Here is a 20,523-nt window from a genome sequence, read left to right on the forward strand (position 1 = left end):
CACCTGCCAGGACGCCATGTAGCCAGTGATGAAGTGGTTTTGGGGACAGCCCGTATTACCGTCTTGCTCCCCTACCTCCAAGCTGCAGGGCCAAGGCGTGGATTTCCAAGTCTCTGAGCCTCTGTTTGTCTGTCTGTCACACGGGAACCCTGCTCTGAACCCTCTTTGCTGAACACAGCTGGTAGAGCAATGCTGTTACAGTGCTGTTCCCACGAGAGAGCTCTATGAATTTACCACTGTGCTGAAAACACCCCTCATGTTGCAGGGGACAGATGTGGCAGGGGACCGAAGAGAGCAGGAAACAGTTTTATTTGGCTGCAGATAGGATCAGAGGGTTCAGCTTTTGCTGTAATCAATTAATCCCCTGAACCCCAAGTCTAGGTAGTTTCAGAACTTTATACCCAGCATGTAAGGGGAGGGGCTCAGAAGCTCACAGTCTGCAGAAGTTCACACAAAAGCAGCTCTTCCTTTCGCTGTTCTGGGCAAGTTAACCCTTCAAGGACAGCACCTGAGAAGGGGAGAGCTTCTCCTCCCCTTTCTTTCCTCCCCTGCCAGCTGTTACCATGGAGCCCAGTGGGTAACTTCTCTCATCTTAGAAATGTAGACATCTCCGTGAAGCCCAGCTCAAGGCCAGAGGCTTTGTTAAAGGATCTTTTTATTGTCACACTTTGCATTTGCAAACACACTTCTACAAACTACGCTACTGGATAAATGTTTGTGAAATACTAGTAAAGGGGCCTTTGGCACCTGGAGTGCTGATTTCTTCCAGGCCAGTGGCCAAGTAAAATAGAGCAACAGGAAAACAGGAAGTTTACCCACATTGAACTCTTTTGTAGACTCTTCTGCTGACAGTCCGAAAATCTTCACCATAGCAAAGATTTCTGGAGACGCTTAGTTCAGATTTTCTGTGGAGAAGGGGGTGCCACTACACTCACACTTGGGTAAAGGTAACAAGCATTTAGTGAAAGGCAGAGACACATGGGTGAAGGTGACACATACCTTGTAAAGAGCACAGACACTTGTGTCCAGCATGGGCACAGGCTGGACTTGTCCCTGAAGGTCCAGAAATAGGCAAGGCCACAGGCCAATGGCCTGGGAAGGTCCCGGGCTGGCCCCACCTGAGACCATAGAGAACACACCTCCTCAGGACTGTGAAAGGCCTAAGGCCATGATTCCCTAGGCCCAGAAGGTCCCCAAGAGGGGACCAACAGCACAAGCCTGTCCCCTGGACTTGAGTCCACCTGGCCCATGATTGCTGACTTTATCCTTCCATTTCAGACCCACAGAGGCCCTGCCCTGAGGCCCAATCTGCCAGCCCCTGGGCACAGATGGTCCTTGGCTGCCCCTCCCAGCCTCTAGTCACCTGGGTCCCACTCCTGACCCAGGTAGCCTCAGAGCCTGTGACTGTGGCCTTCAAAGACCCTCACTGCAAGCCCCACCTCCCTTCTGCCACCTCCCACCTGGCTGGTCCTCCACAGGCCTCCCATCCGAGCCTGGAGCCCACGGAGGAGAGGACAGTGGAAGTTGTCCTTGTATAAGGCGTATGCACGCCCCCTGCTTGGGGATTCCGCACCATCCACCAGCAGACTCATCCTTCAGGTCCTGAACAGAATGTCACCTACTCCAGGAAACACTTTTGACACACAAGTAAGAACAGTGGCCGCTCCGGGGACACTATTCCCAGAACTGTGCAGGGGCTGGTAGGGACAGCCAGGATGCGGGGAGAGCTCCCATTACTAGAAGTCTGTCACAAGGGAGAGGAGGCGCAGCTGCAGAGGAGAGCAGGAGGCTTGGTGGAGCTCTGGGCTGGCTGAGCCCGGCCAGCGAGGACACGGCGCACACGAGCCCAGGGCAGGAAATGCATCTGCACCTGGCACAGCACAGGATTGATGATTGCACACGTGTGCAGGTGCAGGGTTGGATTTGGGGGTACACTGACACTGCTTTTCTGTAGTGTCACCATTTCCATTCCCACTGGGTTGGCACCTGCTAGGTGGGGTCTTCTCCCCCACTGCAGATGGTTCACAGGGGCCCTGCCAGTGTCCCCCAGCCCCAGGCCCAGCCAGACACAGGTCACAGCTCATTTGGGTCTTGGAGGGGGTTAGCCTGTCGTGGTCCACATGGCTTCTAGCACCTGAGGGGTGCTCAGGAGTTGGAAAGAGGGAGGGATGCTGTTCTGTCACTGGGGTCACCTCACTGCTGGGCCCCATGGTTGATCAGAAGCTCCACCTCCTCACCTGTAACGTGGGTCAGAGGACAAGGACCTCTTTTGAGGCACAAGAGGACTGGTACATGTCCCCCTTTCTGACAGATGGGGCCTGGATTGGGGAGGCTCTGGTCAAGTGACCATGGAACCCCCAAATTTTAATCTGACCCTGAAGCACAACCCATATCATAGTGGAGCCTGAGGGGAATGGCCATGTCTCGGGGGTCCTCACACCTCACTTCCCAGAAGACCCATTTGCAGCCATAAGCGTTGGGGGTAGTGTCTATCCTGGCCGGAAACTGGCCTGGCAGCCTCCATAGGCTGGGGGAAGGAAGAGGTGCTGGGCTGGGGACACCTACTCAGGCCACATCCAGATCAACAACCGGAATTAGTATCTCCCCAAAAAGTGAGCGTTTTTTTTTTTTTTTTTTTTTTTGCACCGGGGATTGAACCCAGGGGTGCTCAACCACTGAGCCACATCCCTAGCCCTTTTTTATATTTTGAGACAGGATCTCAGGATCTCACTGAGTTGCTTAGGGCCTCACTAAGGCTGGCTTTGAACTCATGATCCTCCTGCCTGAGCCTCCCAAGCCTCTGGAATTACAGGTACGTACCACGGCACCTGGCCCAAAATGAGTGTTCGAGAGCTAAAGAAGAACACCATGAAAGCTTTGGACTCCCTGATTTTCAAAAGCAAAGCAGTTGAAATTTGCTTTGAATCTCACCCCTACTAAATCCCCATTAAACTCAGTGGGGAGAGAAGGCTCCTGGGAAATGGGGAGGAGTCTGGGCAGAGTGGGTGTGGGAAGGAGGACGACGCCCCCTGGGTTCAGCAGGAAAGGGCCACCTTCACACCCTAGGTCGGGCCCTCCTAGCCTACCCCATTCCCTGGTCCTGGCCCTGCTACCCATGTCAAATGGCCCAGGTCCTCAAAGGGTAAACAGTGGGGACAGCAGAGCCACAAGGAACAGACAGCATGTGTATCCAACAAGGCTCAGAAGACACATCCAATGTTCACAGCCAGGTAGGAGGGCAAGCAAGGGCACTGAGCAATGAGAGACTGCACACCACTCCGTAAGGGAGGAGGAGGCTGAGCTGGGGTTTCAGGCTGGCCCAGAGCTAGTTCCTCACTGGGAACACTGTCTGGGGATGGGCTTGGGATAACCTACTGAGCCTGACATCTGTTTATCCATCTATCCATTAAATCTATCAATCATCTATCACCCATCTACCTATCAATCAGTCCATCTATCAATTATCATCCTATCCTTCATCCTTCCACCACAGGTATCTGTTAGCTTTCCATCACTATATTGAGATACCTGAGACAATTAGCTTATGAAGAGAAAAGGTGTACTTTAGGTCTCAGTTTTGGAGGTTTGGCTCCATGATCAGCCTCTGGTAAGGCTGTAAACATGGCAGGGATGCACAACGGAGCAAAATCACTCGCCTCAAGCTGGATGTGGTCCCAGCAACTCGGGAAGCTGCTGGGAGCCATCAGCCAAGTAGGTATGACAAATTCCTTGCCAGCTTACTCCCATGCTGTCTAGTGGAAGGACTTCTGAAAGGTGACCTTGCTCAAGGACCAGGGCAGGATCCGTGTTTAGGGTGTTCCCCCTTTAGAATAGGGCAGTTTAGCATAATAGGAGAGTAGGGTGTTTCCCCTTTAGAATAGGGCGGTTTAGTAATAGGAGATTAGGGTGTTCCTCTTTTGGAATAGGGCGTATCCTGCTGCTGAGTTCCTCTTGAGTGCTTAGGGTCAGACAGTATATTTTGGGAGACAGAAGCCCATGCGGAGGGGATTTGGGAGAGAGTGGATTTGGGAAGAGAACGTGGATTCCCCCAGAACGTGTTTGTAGACGGCCGGTGTGAGTTCGGGAATAAAGAATTGCTGTTTGAATCTACAAGCTGTGTGGAGACTCGTGATTTGTGCCCAGCCGAGAGACTGCGGCAGGAAGCAAGGGCAGGAGGGTCACAAATACCAGCCTCAGTAACTTAGCAAGGCCCTAAGCAACCTAGTGAGTCCCTGAGCTGGGGATGTGGCTCAGTGGTTAATAAGTACTCCTGGGTGAAACAAACAAACAAACAAACAAAAGACTCATTTCAGGAGCCAGGGAGCCAAAAAGAGAACAAGGAAGGTTCTGGGGTTCCACAGTCCTCTTCAAAGCCCTGAACCCAATAGCCTAAAAGATCCCCACTAGGTCCCACCTTTTAAGGGTACACCACCTCCCCATAGTGCCACCTTGGGGACCAACCCTTTAATACATGACCTTCATGGGATACTTATCCAAATTATGGTGCTATCGTAACTATCAACCATATTATCTATTGTCCATAGATAACGTGGACAATAATATTGTCCCATTCACCCATCCACCTGCCCACCTGTCCAGCTATCTAACCTCTCTATCTATTATAGGAAAAAGACAAAAGAAACCAGCTTCTGCCCTCAGCGCTTCATAGCCACTCCCAGTTCCAGGTGACTCTCACACTGCCATGCCCCCACCTTGTTGTTCCTGCAAAGCCAGGTGCCGCTCCTGCTGGCCTCAGGGCTCACTCCCAGGCTGGCCCTCTGCCTAGAACCTTCTTCCCCATCCAGCATGACCTCCTTGCATGTCCCTCTGTGGGGTCTCCCTGACTCAGTGGCTCCTTCTCCTTGCTTCTCACCCACCCTGTTCACCCTCCTGACACCCCACCCCTACCACAGCACCGTCCCTGGGCTCCGGGGCATGGCTGGCTGCACAGATGAGTACAGGGAGTTAGGACGCATTAGGGACCAGCGATGGTGCTCACACGCACCTGGGAGCTGGCTCTAACAGTCTTGGGCCTCAGTTTTTCATCTGGCCCTCTGCCTCTGTGACATAGGGTCTGGCACCCTTGGAGGAGTGAATAGGTTCTACCCCAGACATTTATGGATCACCAACTTGTGTTCCAGACACTGCGGGGACACAGGCTGCTTGGGGAAAGGACAGAGGCTGGTGGGAGAGGCCCAGGTGGTGGGAGAACCAGACAGACCAAAGGTCTGTAAGGACAAGCACAGGCATGAATTGAGGGTGCCCACCTCTCCCAGCCCCCTTGGCCCTCAGGAGACCCAGGGGGCAAGACCTCTGTTTTCCCAGTATCAGCTCTGAGCTTGGGGCCAGGCTGAGACACCAGCTCAAGGGATTCTCTAACCACCTTATTGCCTCTGCTGATGTGGATGGTGACTCTAATCCAAAGCATAAACCCAAATAGGGGCCAGGATAGTGAACAGGGAGGGCAACCTAGGACAGTGGTCAGGGAAGCCCCTAAGAGCCACCCAGAGCTGAGCTCTGACCAGCCCAGCGATGGCCTGAAGGCACCAACACACACTGCGGTGAGGCCAGACTGCTCAGGAGTGAGGGCACAGCTGGCATGGCTGACCGAGCACAGGGGATGCCACCTGGGGATAGAGATGTGGGGGGGCCAGGAGCTCACACCTGGGATGGCATGGGGGATTGGGACACACCAGGGGATGGGGCTGTGGATATCCCCACCTCCTTCCAGGCATTGAGCTGCCTTGTTAATGACCAGCCTGGACCACTGGGCTCCAGACCTGGAAGCTGTGCCCTGCCTGCCAGGACCCTGCACCAGGGAGGGGTGATGTTGTTGAGAGTCCAGCCCTTACTGCAGCCATGTCGGCACCCCATGCAGCCCTGTCCTGGTGGGTTTCCTCTCCTGGCAAAGGAGGAACTATGCGACGTGTTGGCCAACATCCGGCTGCTGACTTGGGACCAGGCACACGGGTGGCTGTTTGCCAGCCCATACCAGGGTCCCACCAGAGACTCAGCACCTGAGCCAGGCCCTTGTCACAGACAGTGCCACCTTGTCTCCGACAGAAGCACACTTCAGGCCCAGGGCACATCTTCCCATCTTGCTTTTTCATCTGGGAACAAATTCCATGCCACAACTACCTTTAAAAACTCTCTTTATAGGACAGACATTAACAAAAGCAGAAAGGGCAGTGTCTGAGCCCCCGGGGTGTACAGATGTCAGCACAAATCCATCGGGTTCCGTCCACTTCCCCTACTTTGGGTCCCCGGAGTATTTTAAAGCCAAGCCCAGATTCAGACCATTTTTGCCATAAGCACTGTCACTTGTCAGTCATTTCGGGACCTGATTGGTCAATCACACCTGAGACTGCTGGGGGCTTATGTGACCGGGTTAAGGCACCAGGTGCTAGAGTCACTCCAGGTTAGACACGCAGATGGACAAGGAAAGAATGGGGAGTGGGGGCGTTGGGAGAGGCTCTTGCCCCCACCCTGTGTCTTGGGGAGGCTGCTTGGAGGAGAGGACAGAGGCTGGTGGGAGAGGCCCAGGTGTCTCATCTGGAGGGAATCATGGCGGGGTATCTCGTAGCAGGGTGCAGGGGCAATGCCAGAGGAGGTGGGGGGCAGAGGGGCTGGGAGATACAGTGGGGTGCTGGGGGTGGTGAGTGAAGGGCTGGGAACCAGGAAAAAGAAAACAAGGGCTAGGAGCCAGTTTCTGCTGGGTAAGGGATTCTGCCTAGCTTGTCTCCTCCCAAGGAGGATATCCCTGCTGACCAGGGCAGTGCTGGACACCACTGTGGGGAAGTACAAACAGACCTGGAACAGCAGAAAGTGGGCTGGCACAGCACGGACACGCATTAAATGGAGAGAGTGCTGGAATTCCATGAGGGGCCCCTGCCCAGGCCATAGATGACAGTTCCCCATGCTCATTACACAGGCTGCCCCTCCCCCACTCCCTGGGGAGGGCAGCCTCATCCAGCACCAGGGTCCCCAAGTTAAAAAACACTTTGGGGCAATCCTGGTGAAACCACCCTCCAGTCCCTGACCCCGGGCCCGTGGTCTTAGAAACGCTTCACCCGAGCAAGACTGAGGGCCATCGCAGGGCCTGGTAGAGTTCAAGTACCCGCTCTGAGCTCAGATGGGGTGGCACAGGCCATGTGGGATCCAGGGAAGGCTTTTTTTTTTTTTTATCTTATGTTGCTACAAATGACAGAGCAGGGTCCCTGGGCATGGGGACAGGGTCGTGTGCACTTGTCCCAGACATCAGAGCTGATGGGACAGCTCTGGTAGGTCAGCAAAGGTCCCGTCACTACCACTTTGCACAGAAGCACTCGGCAGTCCAGGTACATCAAGCTGCTGGGACCCCAGGACCTATGGCACTCAGGCCCCACACCCTGGAGGGCAGCCCACCCTCTGCCACATAGCAGGTAGCCAGTGTGGGTGGGTCACAAAGACTGTGGAGGTGCAGGTTCCGGGACAGCTAAGGGCACACTTGGCAAAATGTTCACAAGTGTGTAAGGGGATTCTTTATTCTTGCAAACTTCCTGGTGATTTTGCCTGTGTGCACAAAGAAATGAAGGCAAGCAAGGCCTTGGAACTTCAAACCCTGGCCTCTCTGCCTCTAAATCTCACCCTGAGTCGAGATGGGAGCCAAAGAGCTCCCCAAACCCAGCGTTCTGGGGAAGGCAGCCCTGGCTGAAACTCGGTGCTCCCAGGCCTCTGCAAGGAGAGGGGCCGTGGCAGGGTCCCACCCCAGGAGGGGGAGGATGGTGCACGGAGCCCAGCAGGGAGAAGCACAAGCTTTATTAATCATTCCTGATTAGAAAAGTGGGGTTTGGACCCCTGAGGAGGGGCTGGGCTTTGCAGGGCCACTGCTGGTGGGAGGGCACGGGCAGGGTGATGGCCCACGTGGGCACAGCTGCCTTTTGATGGCCACTAAGCCCAGGCACGGAGGCCAGAGCCAGTGGCCACCACTAAGGCCAACAGGTGGTGCTGACTGTCCAGTGTCCCCAGTTAGGAAATGGAGGAGGCAGCGGTCACCAGAGGCACCTGGGAAGGCCCCACGGGAAATAGGTCTGCTGGTGCATCAGCAAAGGGAGGGGAATCGCCTTGTCTTTCGCAAATGTCCTGAGATAGAGGCCAGTGCTGGCCCCTCATCCGGCCCATCCACGGACCTGCTGCATGTCTGTGGGACTGTCCAGCTCTGACCTTCTGGGCCTTACGTCCAGGCCCCACATGACAAGAGCAGCCTTCTCTGGGGCAGTCACAGTCAGAATGGAGGCTCGTCCCAGGACACGGACCAGTCGAGAGCAGCCTGGGCTCTGGCAGGTCTGGGGAGTGCTCCACACAGTGGTGGACATCTCAGGGCACGGTGGCTCCTGGGCTCTGGGCAGCCAGGCTCTGGGGCAGGTGCCATTCAGGGTTCTAGACAGAAGAGAGAAGAGGTGTGAGTTTTGCCTGGCCACTCAACAGTGCCCCAGGTTGTGGGGGGGGGGCCTCCAAGCCCATCCTGATGACCAGCCCACAAGCACCTCAGGGCCACATACTTGGTGACCCAGACTCAAGAGTGAGAAGGTCACGTCTGGCCTGGCTGAGTTAGCACATCTCTCTGAGCCCTCGGTTCTCCCTCTGAAGTACAGTGTTCCTGGGTCCCTGTCAGGATGTACAGGCCTGGCCCACCAAGGTCAGCAGCAGGACTGACCTTGACCAGTGACCACAACTACCCACCAAGTCCAAGACTCTGCTATGGCTACTTCCAGCCCAGTACATGCAGCAGTCCTGGACTCTGGGCCCATGAGGATACCCCAAGGAAACCCATGGAGGGCGGGGACCAGGAAGAGTAGGCCCTTAAGTGCCCACAAGCCCAGAACCCAGCAGATGACCAGTACTCAAGATTGGGTTCAGGCTACACAGCAGATGACTAATAAGGGGCCTGGTCATGCCATGTGAAAAGGGTCAGGATGGCACACAAGGGGCTCTGTGGAAGGACAACTTATAACCAACCAGGCAGCGAATCAGACCCTACCCAGTTCCTAGCCCGGAAGAGCAACCCTAGGCTCATGGCCAAGAGAACTGGGGCCAGTGTGCCCCCCACAGGGAATATGGCTATCTCTGGCCCTCAGCCATGTGGACTGTGGTGTTGACAGTTCCAGACCAAAGCAACAAGACTGTGGTGTGCGTGGTCCCAGCCTCAGACCGAGTCACCTGGCCTTCCCTGCTCATCCTGCTCCCTGGTTAGGTGTCCCAGGGCAGGGACAGGGGAGGGGGAGCATGGTGCAGGAAACGCTTCTTACACTGCGTCCTATATTCCAGGGTGGCTGCAGTCTTCCCTGAATGGAGCCAGGGTCTGCCCTGAGCAGGGGTGACACAGACCCTCCAAGGCCCAGCAAGGATAGATGAGGTGTCACAGGGCTCCACGTCAGAAGACCCTGAATACCACCACGTGAGGCAGCCGGGTAGGCAGAGGCCACTTCCTCAGGTGAAGGCTCATACTGGACACCACCTGCTGGGTGTGGCTGACTAGGGACAGAACCCCCCGGGGTTCTCAAAAGAAGCCAGAAAGATAGTTTGTCACATGAGCTCTCCGGGTATATAAACGGCAGCTCCAGGGGCCAGGTGTCTGGCTGTGGTAGAGCATCTACCTGCCCACCACCCATGAGGCCCTGGGTTCATCCCCAGCACCACAAAAACACACCAAACCAACTTGAACAGCAGCTTCAAAATATGTCATATCTAAGCACTGTGGTCACTGGACCCCAGTGGGGCGGGGGGCCAGGCCTGGATCAAGGTGGTGACCAGGTAGAGACCATGTGGAAAAGGGTGACCAAGGAAAGCCAGCTGGAGGCTCACCTGCCCTAAGAGACTTCGTGGCAGTTGACAGCTATGGGTCTCATGCTCCCCTCCCGGCTCACCTGGCTGCCCTACTGCCGGGGTGCCACGTCCATCACGGGTTTCTGGACCCCAAAGGCTGTGATGAAGATGTTGACCACCACGATGATGAACACCAGGCCCGTGGCTAGGTTGTTGAGGAAGTCCAGCTTGGCGTGCTTGGCCGGGTTGTTGAGGTCGTACTTGACTGTGGGCAAGAGGGAGCAGATGGTGTCCAGGTCGGCCCAGACCCAGGCCAGGGGAGAACCGACCTGGGGAACCATGCTGTGTGGACATCACAGGGTCTTCAAACACACATGGGGTAAGTTTTTTCCCCAGAAAAAGTAATGTTTTGCTAAAACTCTGATAGTGCATCCCCTGGGTTTGGGGGTCCTGTCTTCCGTAGCCCCCCACTTTCTCCATGAGGAACTGAAGCCCAGGCCAGTCAAGCACCCAAGATCATGCTTCTCCTGGTCATCAAGCCAGACCAGGTTTGGTTTCTAAGGCAAATGTACTGTGCCCTCATGTGCCTTTCTCTATGGACTCTCCCTCCTGCCCAAGGCTCAATCACACCCATTTCAAAGGTGGATAAACAGGCCCCGGAAGGCCACTCACTTGCCTAGAAGCAAAGCAAGAGTCACCCTTGCTGCTCTTGACAAGGATTTCACCTCTGGACAGGGATCCAGCATGCCCGGGGCCCTGGCTGCAAACAGGCAACACTCCACGGAGCCCCAGGGAGCCCAGCCCACCTTCCTGCCTGCCTGCCTCTGGTCCACCTGTCAGTCCATCCGAGGACGTTGGTCTGATTTTGAAGGAATGTTATTTAGTGTCTCAATTTGGGGAAGAATGGAACACCAGAGGTTACAACCTACAATTTGGGTTTTTGCTCAAAACCAGCAGGATGGCTAAACATTCTGGCCATGGAGATAGTGGTCAGGGTCCAGGATTCCCCCTCACCTCCTGGGCCAGGGTCCCTCCACAACTGGGCCCAGGAACCTTCCTTACCTCCTGGGCCAGGATTTCCTTCTCACGTTGTGGGCCCAGTGTCCTTCCACACCTCCTGGTCCAAGGCCCTTCCTCACCACCTGTGCCTAGATTCCCTCCTCACCTCCAGGGCCAGGGTCCTTCCTCATTTCAGGGTTCCCCCCTGCCTCCTGGGCCCTCTTCACTTCCTGTGTGACTTGGCAATTCTTTTCTCACTGGACCATGTCACCAGTGATGGGCCTGGCTGATGCCAGTCTGTAAGAGCTGGCTGGCAAAGGCTACCCTGTGGAGGGAGCTGGAAGGGCCTGGTGGGGGGCAGGCACTCTGACTCCCACAGGCCCCAGCCTGAGGATCCGACCCTGCCATATTTCACAGTGCAGGGTCTGGCTGGGGGTGGGGGATCAAATCCTGGACGATGTGCCCTGCAGAGGAGGGCTGGGGAAGGGGCAGCTCCGTGAGAGCCAGGTGTGCAGGGTGGCAGGCGCCCATGCGGGGAGCTGAGAGCCAGGCTCCTACCGAGGAAGATGAGCAGCACGCCCACGCTGATCTGCAGAGCCAGGGAGATGGAGATGAGGACCACCAGGGGCACGAAGAAGGCAAAGCTGGGGCCCTGCTCCACCACAGCCTTCAGCTGGGACGCGTTGGCCATCAGTAGCGCGATGTCCAGCATGCTTTCAGCTGCACTCTTCTTGTTGGCATAATGATTCATGTTGATGGGCTGGTTCCTCCGGACCCATCGCGACGGCTGTAGGGAGGGGACCGTCAGTGAGCAAGGGAGGAAAGGGGTGATCAGCAGGAGGGAACAGCGGGGGGGGGGGGGTGACGGTCAGCAGGGAGGGGCCGGGGCCAAGTCCCCCCACAACTGTGGGTTTCTGCTGCCCTGGCCATAGTAAGTGTGTCACTCTGAATGCATTCAGCCATTACAAAGGGGAGCCCAGGAATAAAGTCCCAGAGAGAGGGAAAAATGGCGACCTCAGCACAGGCACTCTGGTGTTCCAGGCCCACACCCTCCTGCTGCAGGGGTGCTACTCCCCACCTGCCTGTGCCCAGGGCTCTCCCCACTCAGGGCCTGGGCTCCTGTTGGGTGCCAGGAAGGTAAATGGTGTGTGAGTGGACAGGTCCCTGAATACTGCCCAGGCCTGAAACAAGCCCTTCCTGAGCTGGGCCCTGAGGCCAGTCCCGCCTCGGTCACCTCCCCTCAGGCTCCTCAGTCCCCTGCCCCAACCCTCCACACTGCCCTGCAGAATGGCTTGGCCACCCAGCTTAGCTGCAAGCTGCTCAAAGACACAGGGCACCAAGAGTCTGCCAGTACACAGCAGGAGCTCAATAGATGCCTTGGCATGCTGCATACAGTCAAACTTCGTTGTCTCAACTTTCATAGAAAGAACACAGGAATACACGTCCTGATCTCTTCTCTATGGTGCGTATCTCCTGGTGACGTCACTCTCCTGTCTTAGGGCTGGTCCCAGTCCCCACTGAGCCCCATGCCGTTTTCCTGCTGCCTCCCACCCCTCACCCCAGCCAGTCACAGGGGGCCTGTACTTCCCTCCCCATCCAGCACCCTTTCCTGTTACCATGGACCCTCCCCTTCTGAGGTCCTGTCCAGAGGCCCTTGCCTCCAGAGAGCCTCCTGTGACCTCTCCTAGTAGGACAGAGACCTCTCCTACCATGGGAGGTCACCTCTTGGGCCAGCCTGTTTTATTCCAGGGCCCCTATAGGTACCTGGCTTCTTCTTTCCATGAAGCCAGGTAGCCCCCCTCAAACTGTCTTGGCCAGATCCCTTCTCAGCCACCACAAAAATCCCCCCCACCCTCAGTCCTGGTCCTCTGTCCAGGGCTGCCTGGCCCAGCTCTGTAACTTCCAGGGACTGGGCACTGGATTGGCCAGGGCCAATGCTGGTGGTGGCCTCCTGGGGCTACTCTGGGAGGGAGATCCTGTTTCCAAACTCATGAAAGATGCAGGGGTGAGAGGCCAGTGCTGCAGGTGTGAGGAAGGTGGACACAGGTGTCACATGGCCAGGGTTTTGTTCTGGTGGTATGTGTTTTTAAGTTGAAGTGTGCCCAAGAGGAAGGCAGGGTGTGTGGAGATACGGCTGGACCTTCTGCCTGTACCTGGGCCGGAACACTCCAACCGCTCGCCTTTGGCAGCAGCTGCTGTGTGGTACAGTCACTCGGGTCAGTCCTACACTGGAGAGCACAGAGCAAAGCTGTCTCCGCCTGGGCTGGCCACCAGCACCAGCCCCCTGCCCCAGTGCTGCTCGGGAATCACTGCAGGTGTGCCACGAGGCCCCTCTGGGGTGGCTGCACCCCTTGGACCCCCTCCCAGGCTGCATGGGTCTGGGTGTGGGCAGTCTGTGTTTATTGGCCCATGTCTGGCACTGAAGTCACCTCCAGCTTTGCTTCCACAAGGCCGTCCAGCTGGCCACACCCTGCCACTCATGTGCTCTTCTGGGTACACAGCATCCAGGGGCTGCTGGCTCACATAGGCAGGTGCTCCTAATTTCTTAAACCCAGGGTACCAAAGTGCTTTCCCTCCAGGCTGCCCCCGGGCCTAGCCAAGTCCCAGTCCAGGAGCTGTCCTTAAAAGAAAAGGCAAATATAGATCCTGTGAGGATCTTCCATAGACATAGACACACATGCACACAAACATACACCCCACAACACACACAGACAATATGCGCATGTGAACATACACAATATACATGTGCACAACCACACATATACACATGAAATGCACACATGTAAACACATACACATAAACATACCATGCGTAACACAAATACCCAAAATGTACAATCATTCCAGATTGTACACAATACACATTCATACAATACAGCACGTAACACTTATACACAGGCACATCCATGTGCAATTACTTATACACCACTTAGAGGCACCCACATAAGGTGCACATACACATATGTAACACAACACATGCATAAACACACCCACACATGTACACAGTATATACACAACAGGCTCACATAAGCACATACACACATACATAGCACACATACACATCATACATACATACGCACACAACACACATGTGCACACGTGCATGTACAAACAACACATACAACAGAAATTCGTCATGAAGGAGCACTGTCAGTAGCAGAGTCCCATGTCCTGGCCCCTGGCCTCAGCCCTCAGCAGCCCCCATCACGGGAGTCTGTGTCCCTGCTGTCCTGTCCTCATACCCACTTGAGTGGGTAAACTGAGGCTCAGGGCAGGAGGTTCCTTATTCAAAGCTACACAGCAAGAAAGGACTGGCTGAAATTTGAACGCAGGCTCTGGGGTTCAGCCCTAGAGGATGACAACACTATCTCCATAGTTCCTGTCAAGGTGGGCCAGAGTGTCCGGGCTGCTCTGTGGACATGGAGCTCCTGGGGGGCTCCCTGCCCCAGGCTCAGGACAGTTAGTCCCACTCTGAGCTTTCATGGGACTGTGAAGCAAACACCCCGAATGGCTCAGAGCCCTGGGGCCAGCAGGGTCCCCAACCCAGTGTCCCTCCTGGTGAAGAGTGCTTCTGGCCCACCCGGCCATCGGCTTCCTGTTCACTCTATGCAATGACAAGAAGCACAGGTGAGCCATGGTCAAGGCGGGGGAGGCCTCTGCACTGGCTCAAGCCCTCATTCCCCCCAGCCTGGCTCTAAGGCCCTAACCACAGCCTCCCTCTGCTGCCTCAGTCTCCCCACATGCACAACTGGGCCACACCCTGGAAGCTGCCTACCCACTGGATGGGAGGGAGTATTACTCTCCCTTCCCATGACCAGGAGATTGAGGCTCAGAAGGGGCCTGCCCAGGGCACCTCAAGGAAGGAGATCAGAATTCCAGCCCAAGACGAGTACACTAAGCCCAGGGCTGCCTTGGGATACACACTGGTGTCCATCCTGGGCAGGGGAACCACTAAGGCTATGTGGGCTGATGGGAGCTTCATGTGGTTGGGGAAGGGGACAGCACACCAGGCCTCCTGGGGCTCCCTGGCCTTGGGCCTGCACAACAACGGTCTCAAGATGGGCAGGCAGATAGACCTATCAACCATAGGTCAGGGAGCCCCACAAGCCTGACCAACTGCCAAGAGCATGCCAGAAAACTCCTGCTGGAGCCTGTGCCCGTGACCTGGGCAGTTCAGGGAACAAACACCCTGGTTAATGTGTCCCTGGAGCCAACAGGAGTTCCCTGAAACCTCAGCAGATCTGGGAGCTGGGGTGATGCCCGTTTTCCTGTAAATACTGGGAAAAACCCCAGGGAGAGTCAGCCCCATGCAGGGGGCTGCCTTCTATGGTCACGTGGTCCTGGGCCACCTGCCTTCCGTAGCTCAGGCTGGGGGGAAGCTGGTCCAGACAGCATTTGAATTAGCCCTGCTGCACCCATAGCCTGGCTTAGTCACAGTGCAATGGGTGCTATGGGTCCCCCAGAACTTGCCTGGGGGGGACTGTGGCCCAAGCTGGGCTCACTATACCAGCTGCTGTCACAGAGGCCTTGCCCAAAGCTGGGCTGGGGCTGCCACCACACCTCCTCTGTCATCCCCATTCCAGGGACCAGAAGTGCCTCAGTTTTCTCATCTATAAAACAGGCAGACAGGGGGCTGGGGATGTGGCTCAAGCGGTAGTGCGCTCGCCTGGCATGCGTGCGGCCCGGGTTCGATCCTCAGCACCACATACAAAGATGTTGTGTCCGCCGAAAAACTAAAAAATAAATATTAAAATTCTCTCTCTCTCTCTCTCTTTAAAAAAAATAAACAAATAAAAGAAAATAAAACAGGCAGACAGAGATGTGGAGAGGACTGTATATGACAGTCTCAGAAGTCTTATGGCCTGTTACAGTGCCCTGTAGTGGGTGGCAGGGCTGGGATGTTCCTCCACCCGATATGTGGCTGTTCCCATCGTGACAGGCTCTGCCTCCTACCCCAAAGCTCTACCAGCTCATAAATCACGGCACACAAATAAAAGGCAACCAAGAAAAGAAAGGACAGTTGGGCTTGGGTCCCTCTGGGCTGACCAAACCCAAGGGGGGCATCAGGTCAAGTTGCTGCCCTGGGTGACCGATGTCCAAGTCTAGTTAAATCCTGGCTGACTCCAGCCTGGCTTGCTCCCAGGCCTGCCTCTTGGGCTTAGCTAGGCACCAAAGCTAGTGGGGAGACCCGAGAATTGGGTTCCCACAACCTCCATGGACCTGTGGGCTTTGGGCATCTCTCATCCATGCAGGGGTGGGACTGCTAGGTCCATCCCCCGAGACCAGGACTGGCATGAAGCCACCAGGGCTGGCTTCCAGGTCTAGCCCTCTGAGGCCTACACCTGTGCCTCTGCTGTTCATGCCTAACCAGCTCAGGAAGCCGGGCCTGAGGGTCTCTGGGTTCCACATCTGCATTCCTGGCAGGAAACCCTAGCCAGACAGCAGGAAGTACAGGAGGCGGGGTCCTCTTAGCAGCTGGGCTATGGCTTGGGCTGGGCAGTACTACTTCCCCTAGGCTCAGTACTGACCAGGAGTAACCTCGAGGGGGTCGCCTTTAGAATTTAGCTAAGATCCTATCAGTCTCAGGACCTGCCAGGCAAGCAGAAATGAGAGAAAGAGGGAACTTCCTCTGGCAGCTGAGGCTGTGCAGTGTGAGTAAAAATCCGTGTCCTGGAGGCTAGAGAGGTAGCACTAGGAACCTCGCCCTAGGGACTGTGAGTGGCAGGAATATGGATTGGCACCAGAGGGCTGTGACCCAGCCATGTTCCAGTCACTTCTTGGCCATCTCCCTCCTGCAGTGGGCAGTGCAGTACTGGGCATGACATAACTGTGGGTCATTTCCACATTCAAATTGATGTTTACTCTTCCTGTGCTGCCAGCCCAAAGTGAGTCGAGGTACAGAAGGAGCGGGTTCAATCCCTGGACACTGACAGGGATCCTCATGTGAAGGGCCCTAGGGAGGCCAGGAATGGGGGAGGGGCATGGTGGAGCCTGAGAGGACCCGCCTGGGCAGCCCTGCAGAGGAGGTACAGCTGTGGCTCTGGCGGCTTCAGCCACCTAGGGAGCAAGCAACAGTGCCCAGTGTTACAGAGGAAGGAGGCCCTCCTGAAGGACCCACCCTGGGGAAGGTGCTGCTCTTTGGCAGCCACACTGCCTGGTGTCACCACAAGGAAAGGGTCTCTGGGGTAGAAAGTTATAAGTTGCCAATGCCACTGTGTGCTGGGCCCTGCTCCACGCATTTCCTGAAGATAAGCACATAGGACTCACCATGGTGTCACTCAGGGGGAAGAACTGTTATCTTCAGATAGGAAACTGAGGCAGAGTGCAAACATGGTGGCTCAAGAAATGGCACGGCAGGGTCCCCACGGTAGGGGGGACAAGGCATTGAGCCAGATGGGTGAGCAGAAAAGACTTGTAGGCCGACCACTCCTCATGGAAGCCTCTTGCTGGGGACCTGAGGTTCCTGTGACCTCGGATGGGCCTACAAAGCTTCTTCAGAGCCAGGCTTCTCATCCCAAGATGCATGTGTGTGGAGGTCTGGCCTCTGGGACTTTGCTTCTACTGTTCCCTGTGCCTAGGTACCCTCCACACGTAGAGGGTCGGACCTGTCTGCCATCCTCCTCACCCTGGGGCTGGGGAGGACATCCATCATCATCTCCACAGGAGGCCTGACACCCCCCACCCCACAGTGTGGTGGCCCTCTAGCTCCTGGAACCCTACACCTTGGCCTGCATTTTTCCACCTGGTCTGGGCTGCCCTCTGATTTCTGAAGGTAGACTGAGATAGGGGTAGGAGGTTGCTTCTCTCTCCCTTTGGTCCCTACCCAAAATAATGACCCCTGAGCACCCAACCAGGTCTCTCCTGAGCCCAAGATACACCCAGAGCCCCTGGGAGGCAGGGCCCACCCTAATGCCTACAGAGCTGAGCAGAGATGGGACTGAGTAGAGGGTAGAGTCTAGGCAAGGCCAAGGGTGGGGGGCGAGCAGAATCCCTTCCTTTAAACCAGTTTCCAAGCCACCTGCCTCTTTATTGACTTTATTTGCTTAAGATATATCGTCGAAGGCCGCCAGGGATCATTTGTATTCCCTTTTTTAGCTGGGTGGGGGAGTACCAGGGATTGAACTCAGGAGCACTGGGCCACTGAGCCACAGACCCAGCCCTATTTTGTATTTTATTTAGAGACAGGGTCTCAGTGAGTTGCTTAGCGCCTCGCCATTGCTGAAGCTGGCTTTGAACTCGCCATCCTCAGGAGCTGCTGGGATTACAGACAGGCGCCACCGTGCCTCGGGTTCTCCCTTTTTAAGACCATGTATAGAAGGCCCAAAAGATGAGTGCCCCCCCCCATCCCCAAGGACACACAGCCAGGGTCTCCTCTGCCAGCTGCTTCAAAGTGCTCACAGACTGGGGCAGAGCCAGGTCTCAGTCCTGCACACCTAGGTGAGTCCCAGGACTCCTCTAAGTCCTGTTTCCTCATCTCTAATCCAGGGACAAACGTGTGTGTAACCCCAGGACTGACCCTACTTCCTGCTGGTGCCCTTTCTCCCAAACATGGCCTATCCCCAAGGAATACTCCTAGGACTGGTCACTCTGCCCCCATCATGCCTAAAGCAAGCCTGGAAAATCCCAACCAGACCATAGTTCCCCACCCCCATTCCTGGGGGGTCGGAAAATGAAAGGATGTCCAAAGTCAACAAGTCACCAGAGGGCCAGGCCAGGACGGCTCCCTGGCCGGCTCAGCCCTGGCAGGAGAAGGGGCTGGAAGGTGGGGAGGAGGTTCAGGAAGAGGGTGTACCTCCAACACAGGGGCAGGACGGCTGCTAAGGCCTGCCCCATGCTCACAGCCTTCCCGGGCCCTGCAGGGCAAGCTCTGGGCAGGCCCCACTAGGGCCTGCCAGTGGACACTCTGAAGGCTTTGAGTGGGTGACGTTCATTTTTCAGGGCAGGTGAGTGGAGCCTGGGGTTCCCCCATTGGGGCAGCCTCCGACAGTGTGGTCACCCTGTGACGTAGCCGTCTGCTTACTGCTGGCCTGGAGCCCAGAGGCCGAGACTCTTCTCCGCCCACCCCGGGGGCACGCAGGAGGAGATGGGGCGGTGAGGCTGAAGTTGGAAGGGCGCTGTGGGAGGCCGTCCCTGCTCCAGAGCGGCGCCCCAGCTCCGCCGCGCAGCTGAGCGTGGGTACGGTCCGCGGGGCTGCGGACGGCAGCTCGCCAGTCCTCCCCGCGCCCCTGGGACCCTGCAGAGGCGGCCAGAGCCTCCGGGGCCACTGCTCGGGTCCCGGATAGGACGAGCGGGACGTCGTTCTGGCGCATCGTCCCCCACCACCACCTCACAGCACGGGGAGCTCACCAGGCGACGCACACAGGTGCCCGGAGAACCGCGGGTGCCGGGCCCAGAGAGGGAGGTGCCGGCAAGGTCACGCAGCAGCGGGGGTGGGGGTCTTACCGAGGCATCTGGGGGGCCGGGCGAGCCCGGGCGCAGGTCGCCGTTGAGCTCGTATTCCTCGGTGCTCGAATCCATGGTGCGACCGCCCGGGGCCGCCTAGCTCCGGGCCTGAGCCCGCCCGCGCCTCGGCCGCCGGGTCCGCGGCTGTGTGCCCGCCCCCGCCCCGCCTCGCCTCCCGGCCCGCCCAGCCCCGGTACCGCCCCAGACTCCGCCTCCGCCGGGGCGGGGCCGGGCCCGGAGTCCCCGGGCCAGCGGGTCTGGACAGCGCCGTCTGGAGCGACGCGGGGTCCCGGGCAGCGCGGCGCCGGGTCCCGTAGTGGCACCGGAGGGCCCCCAAGTGCCGGGCCGCAGCAGCCCTCTGGCCCTCGGTGATGGCCACTTTATGACGTGAGGTCAAGAAAACCAGCCGTTCCCTGGCCACTTTGCAAACTGCAGAGCGCCGCTGCCAGGCGAGCGGGCGTGGCCGCCGCGGCCGGGCCAGGCTTTCCCGGGCGGGGCTCGCCCTCAGGCTGCAGGCAGCTCCGGCTCGGCGCCCGCTGCCCGCACGGCAAGTGGGTGCACGTGGCTTCCTACTTGTGGTCATCAGCTTTCCTACGTGGGAAACTGGGGGTCGAGGGGCCTCCGGCACAGCCTGATGGCGGGGACCGGGCAGAGTGCGATCCCGGAGCGCGCGCCGCTCTGCGCGGAGGCGGCACCCTGTGCCCGGCCCGTGGCTCCATCGGCTTTGTTTCCCCGAGACACCCTGGAACCACCTCTTCCGGGCGGGCGTGGGAAGCCAGGTGGGGTGGAGGGGAGAGGGAAACGTCATCTTCCAGGGCAACGCAGCGCTGCAGGAGCCTGGAGGGCAGGGGTGAAGGCCAGCTGCCTGTCTCCTCCATCCTGACCTGACCTGACCTCTCCCAGATTCAGCTGCTTTTTGCATCCTTTCACTGGTTGCCCCTCAGACTGTGCATCTCCTGGGGTTCACACACGCCTCCCCTAAAGCCTTAGGAAGGAGTGAGCAGACCCTGTCACTCCCCCCAGGCCAGGTGCTGCCCAGATCTGCCACCTTACAGCCCTGTAGTCTCCAGTGGGTGGCTAATCTCTGTGCCTTCACCTCCAGCACTGGCTCTTGGCCTCAGGTTAGGGCTTGGTCAAGGCCATGTGAGCCTGATTTCTTTTCTCTCTCTCCCCCAAAGAAATGAAGGGGCCAGAGGTTCAACAATGGCACCCAAGCTCACAAGTGTGCCGGATCCTGTTGGAGACACTGGAGGCTGGACCAAGAAAGCAGTGGGCCCCT

The 20,523-nt window shown here is 57.1% G+C and overlaps 1 protein-coding gene across 1 annotated transcript; it reads right to left on the minus strand.

The window, feature by feature from the left end:
- Nucleotides 1-6,139: 6,139 nt before the first annotated feature.
- Nucleotides 6,140-19,392, minus strand: Ninj1 (ninjurin 1). The gene is made up of 4 exons (XM_076836776.2): nt 19,245-19,392; nt 11,362-11,590; nt 9,906-10,069; nt 6,140-8,418 (listed from the first exon to the last, which is right to left on the minus strand). The coding sequence occupies exons 1-3, from the start codon at nt 19,317-19,319 to the stop codon at nt 9,915-9,917; spliced, it is 459 nt and encodes a 152-aa protein (XP_076692891.2). The 5' UTR covers nt 19,320-19,392; the 3' UTR covers nt 6,140-8,418; nt 9,906-9,914.
- Between the last annotated feature and the right edge of the window lie 1,131 nt (nt 19,393-20,523).

Source organism: Callospermophilus lateralis, chromosome 17 (assembly GCF_048772815.1).
Source record: "Callospermophilus lateralis isolate mCalLat2 chromosome 17, mCalLat2.hap1, whole genome shotgun sequence".
Classification (NCBI taxonomy): domain Eukaryota; kingdom Metazoa; phylum Chordata; class Mammalia; order Rodentia; family Sciuridae; genus Callospermophilus; species Callospermophilus lateralis.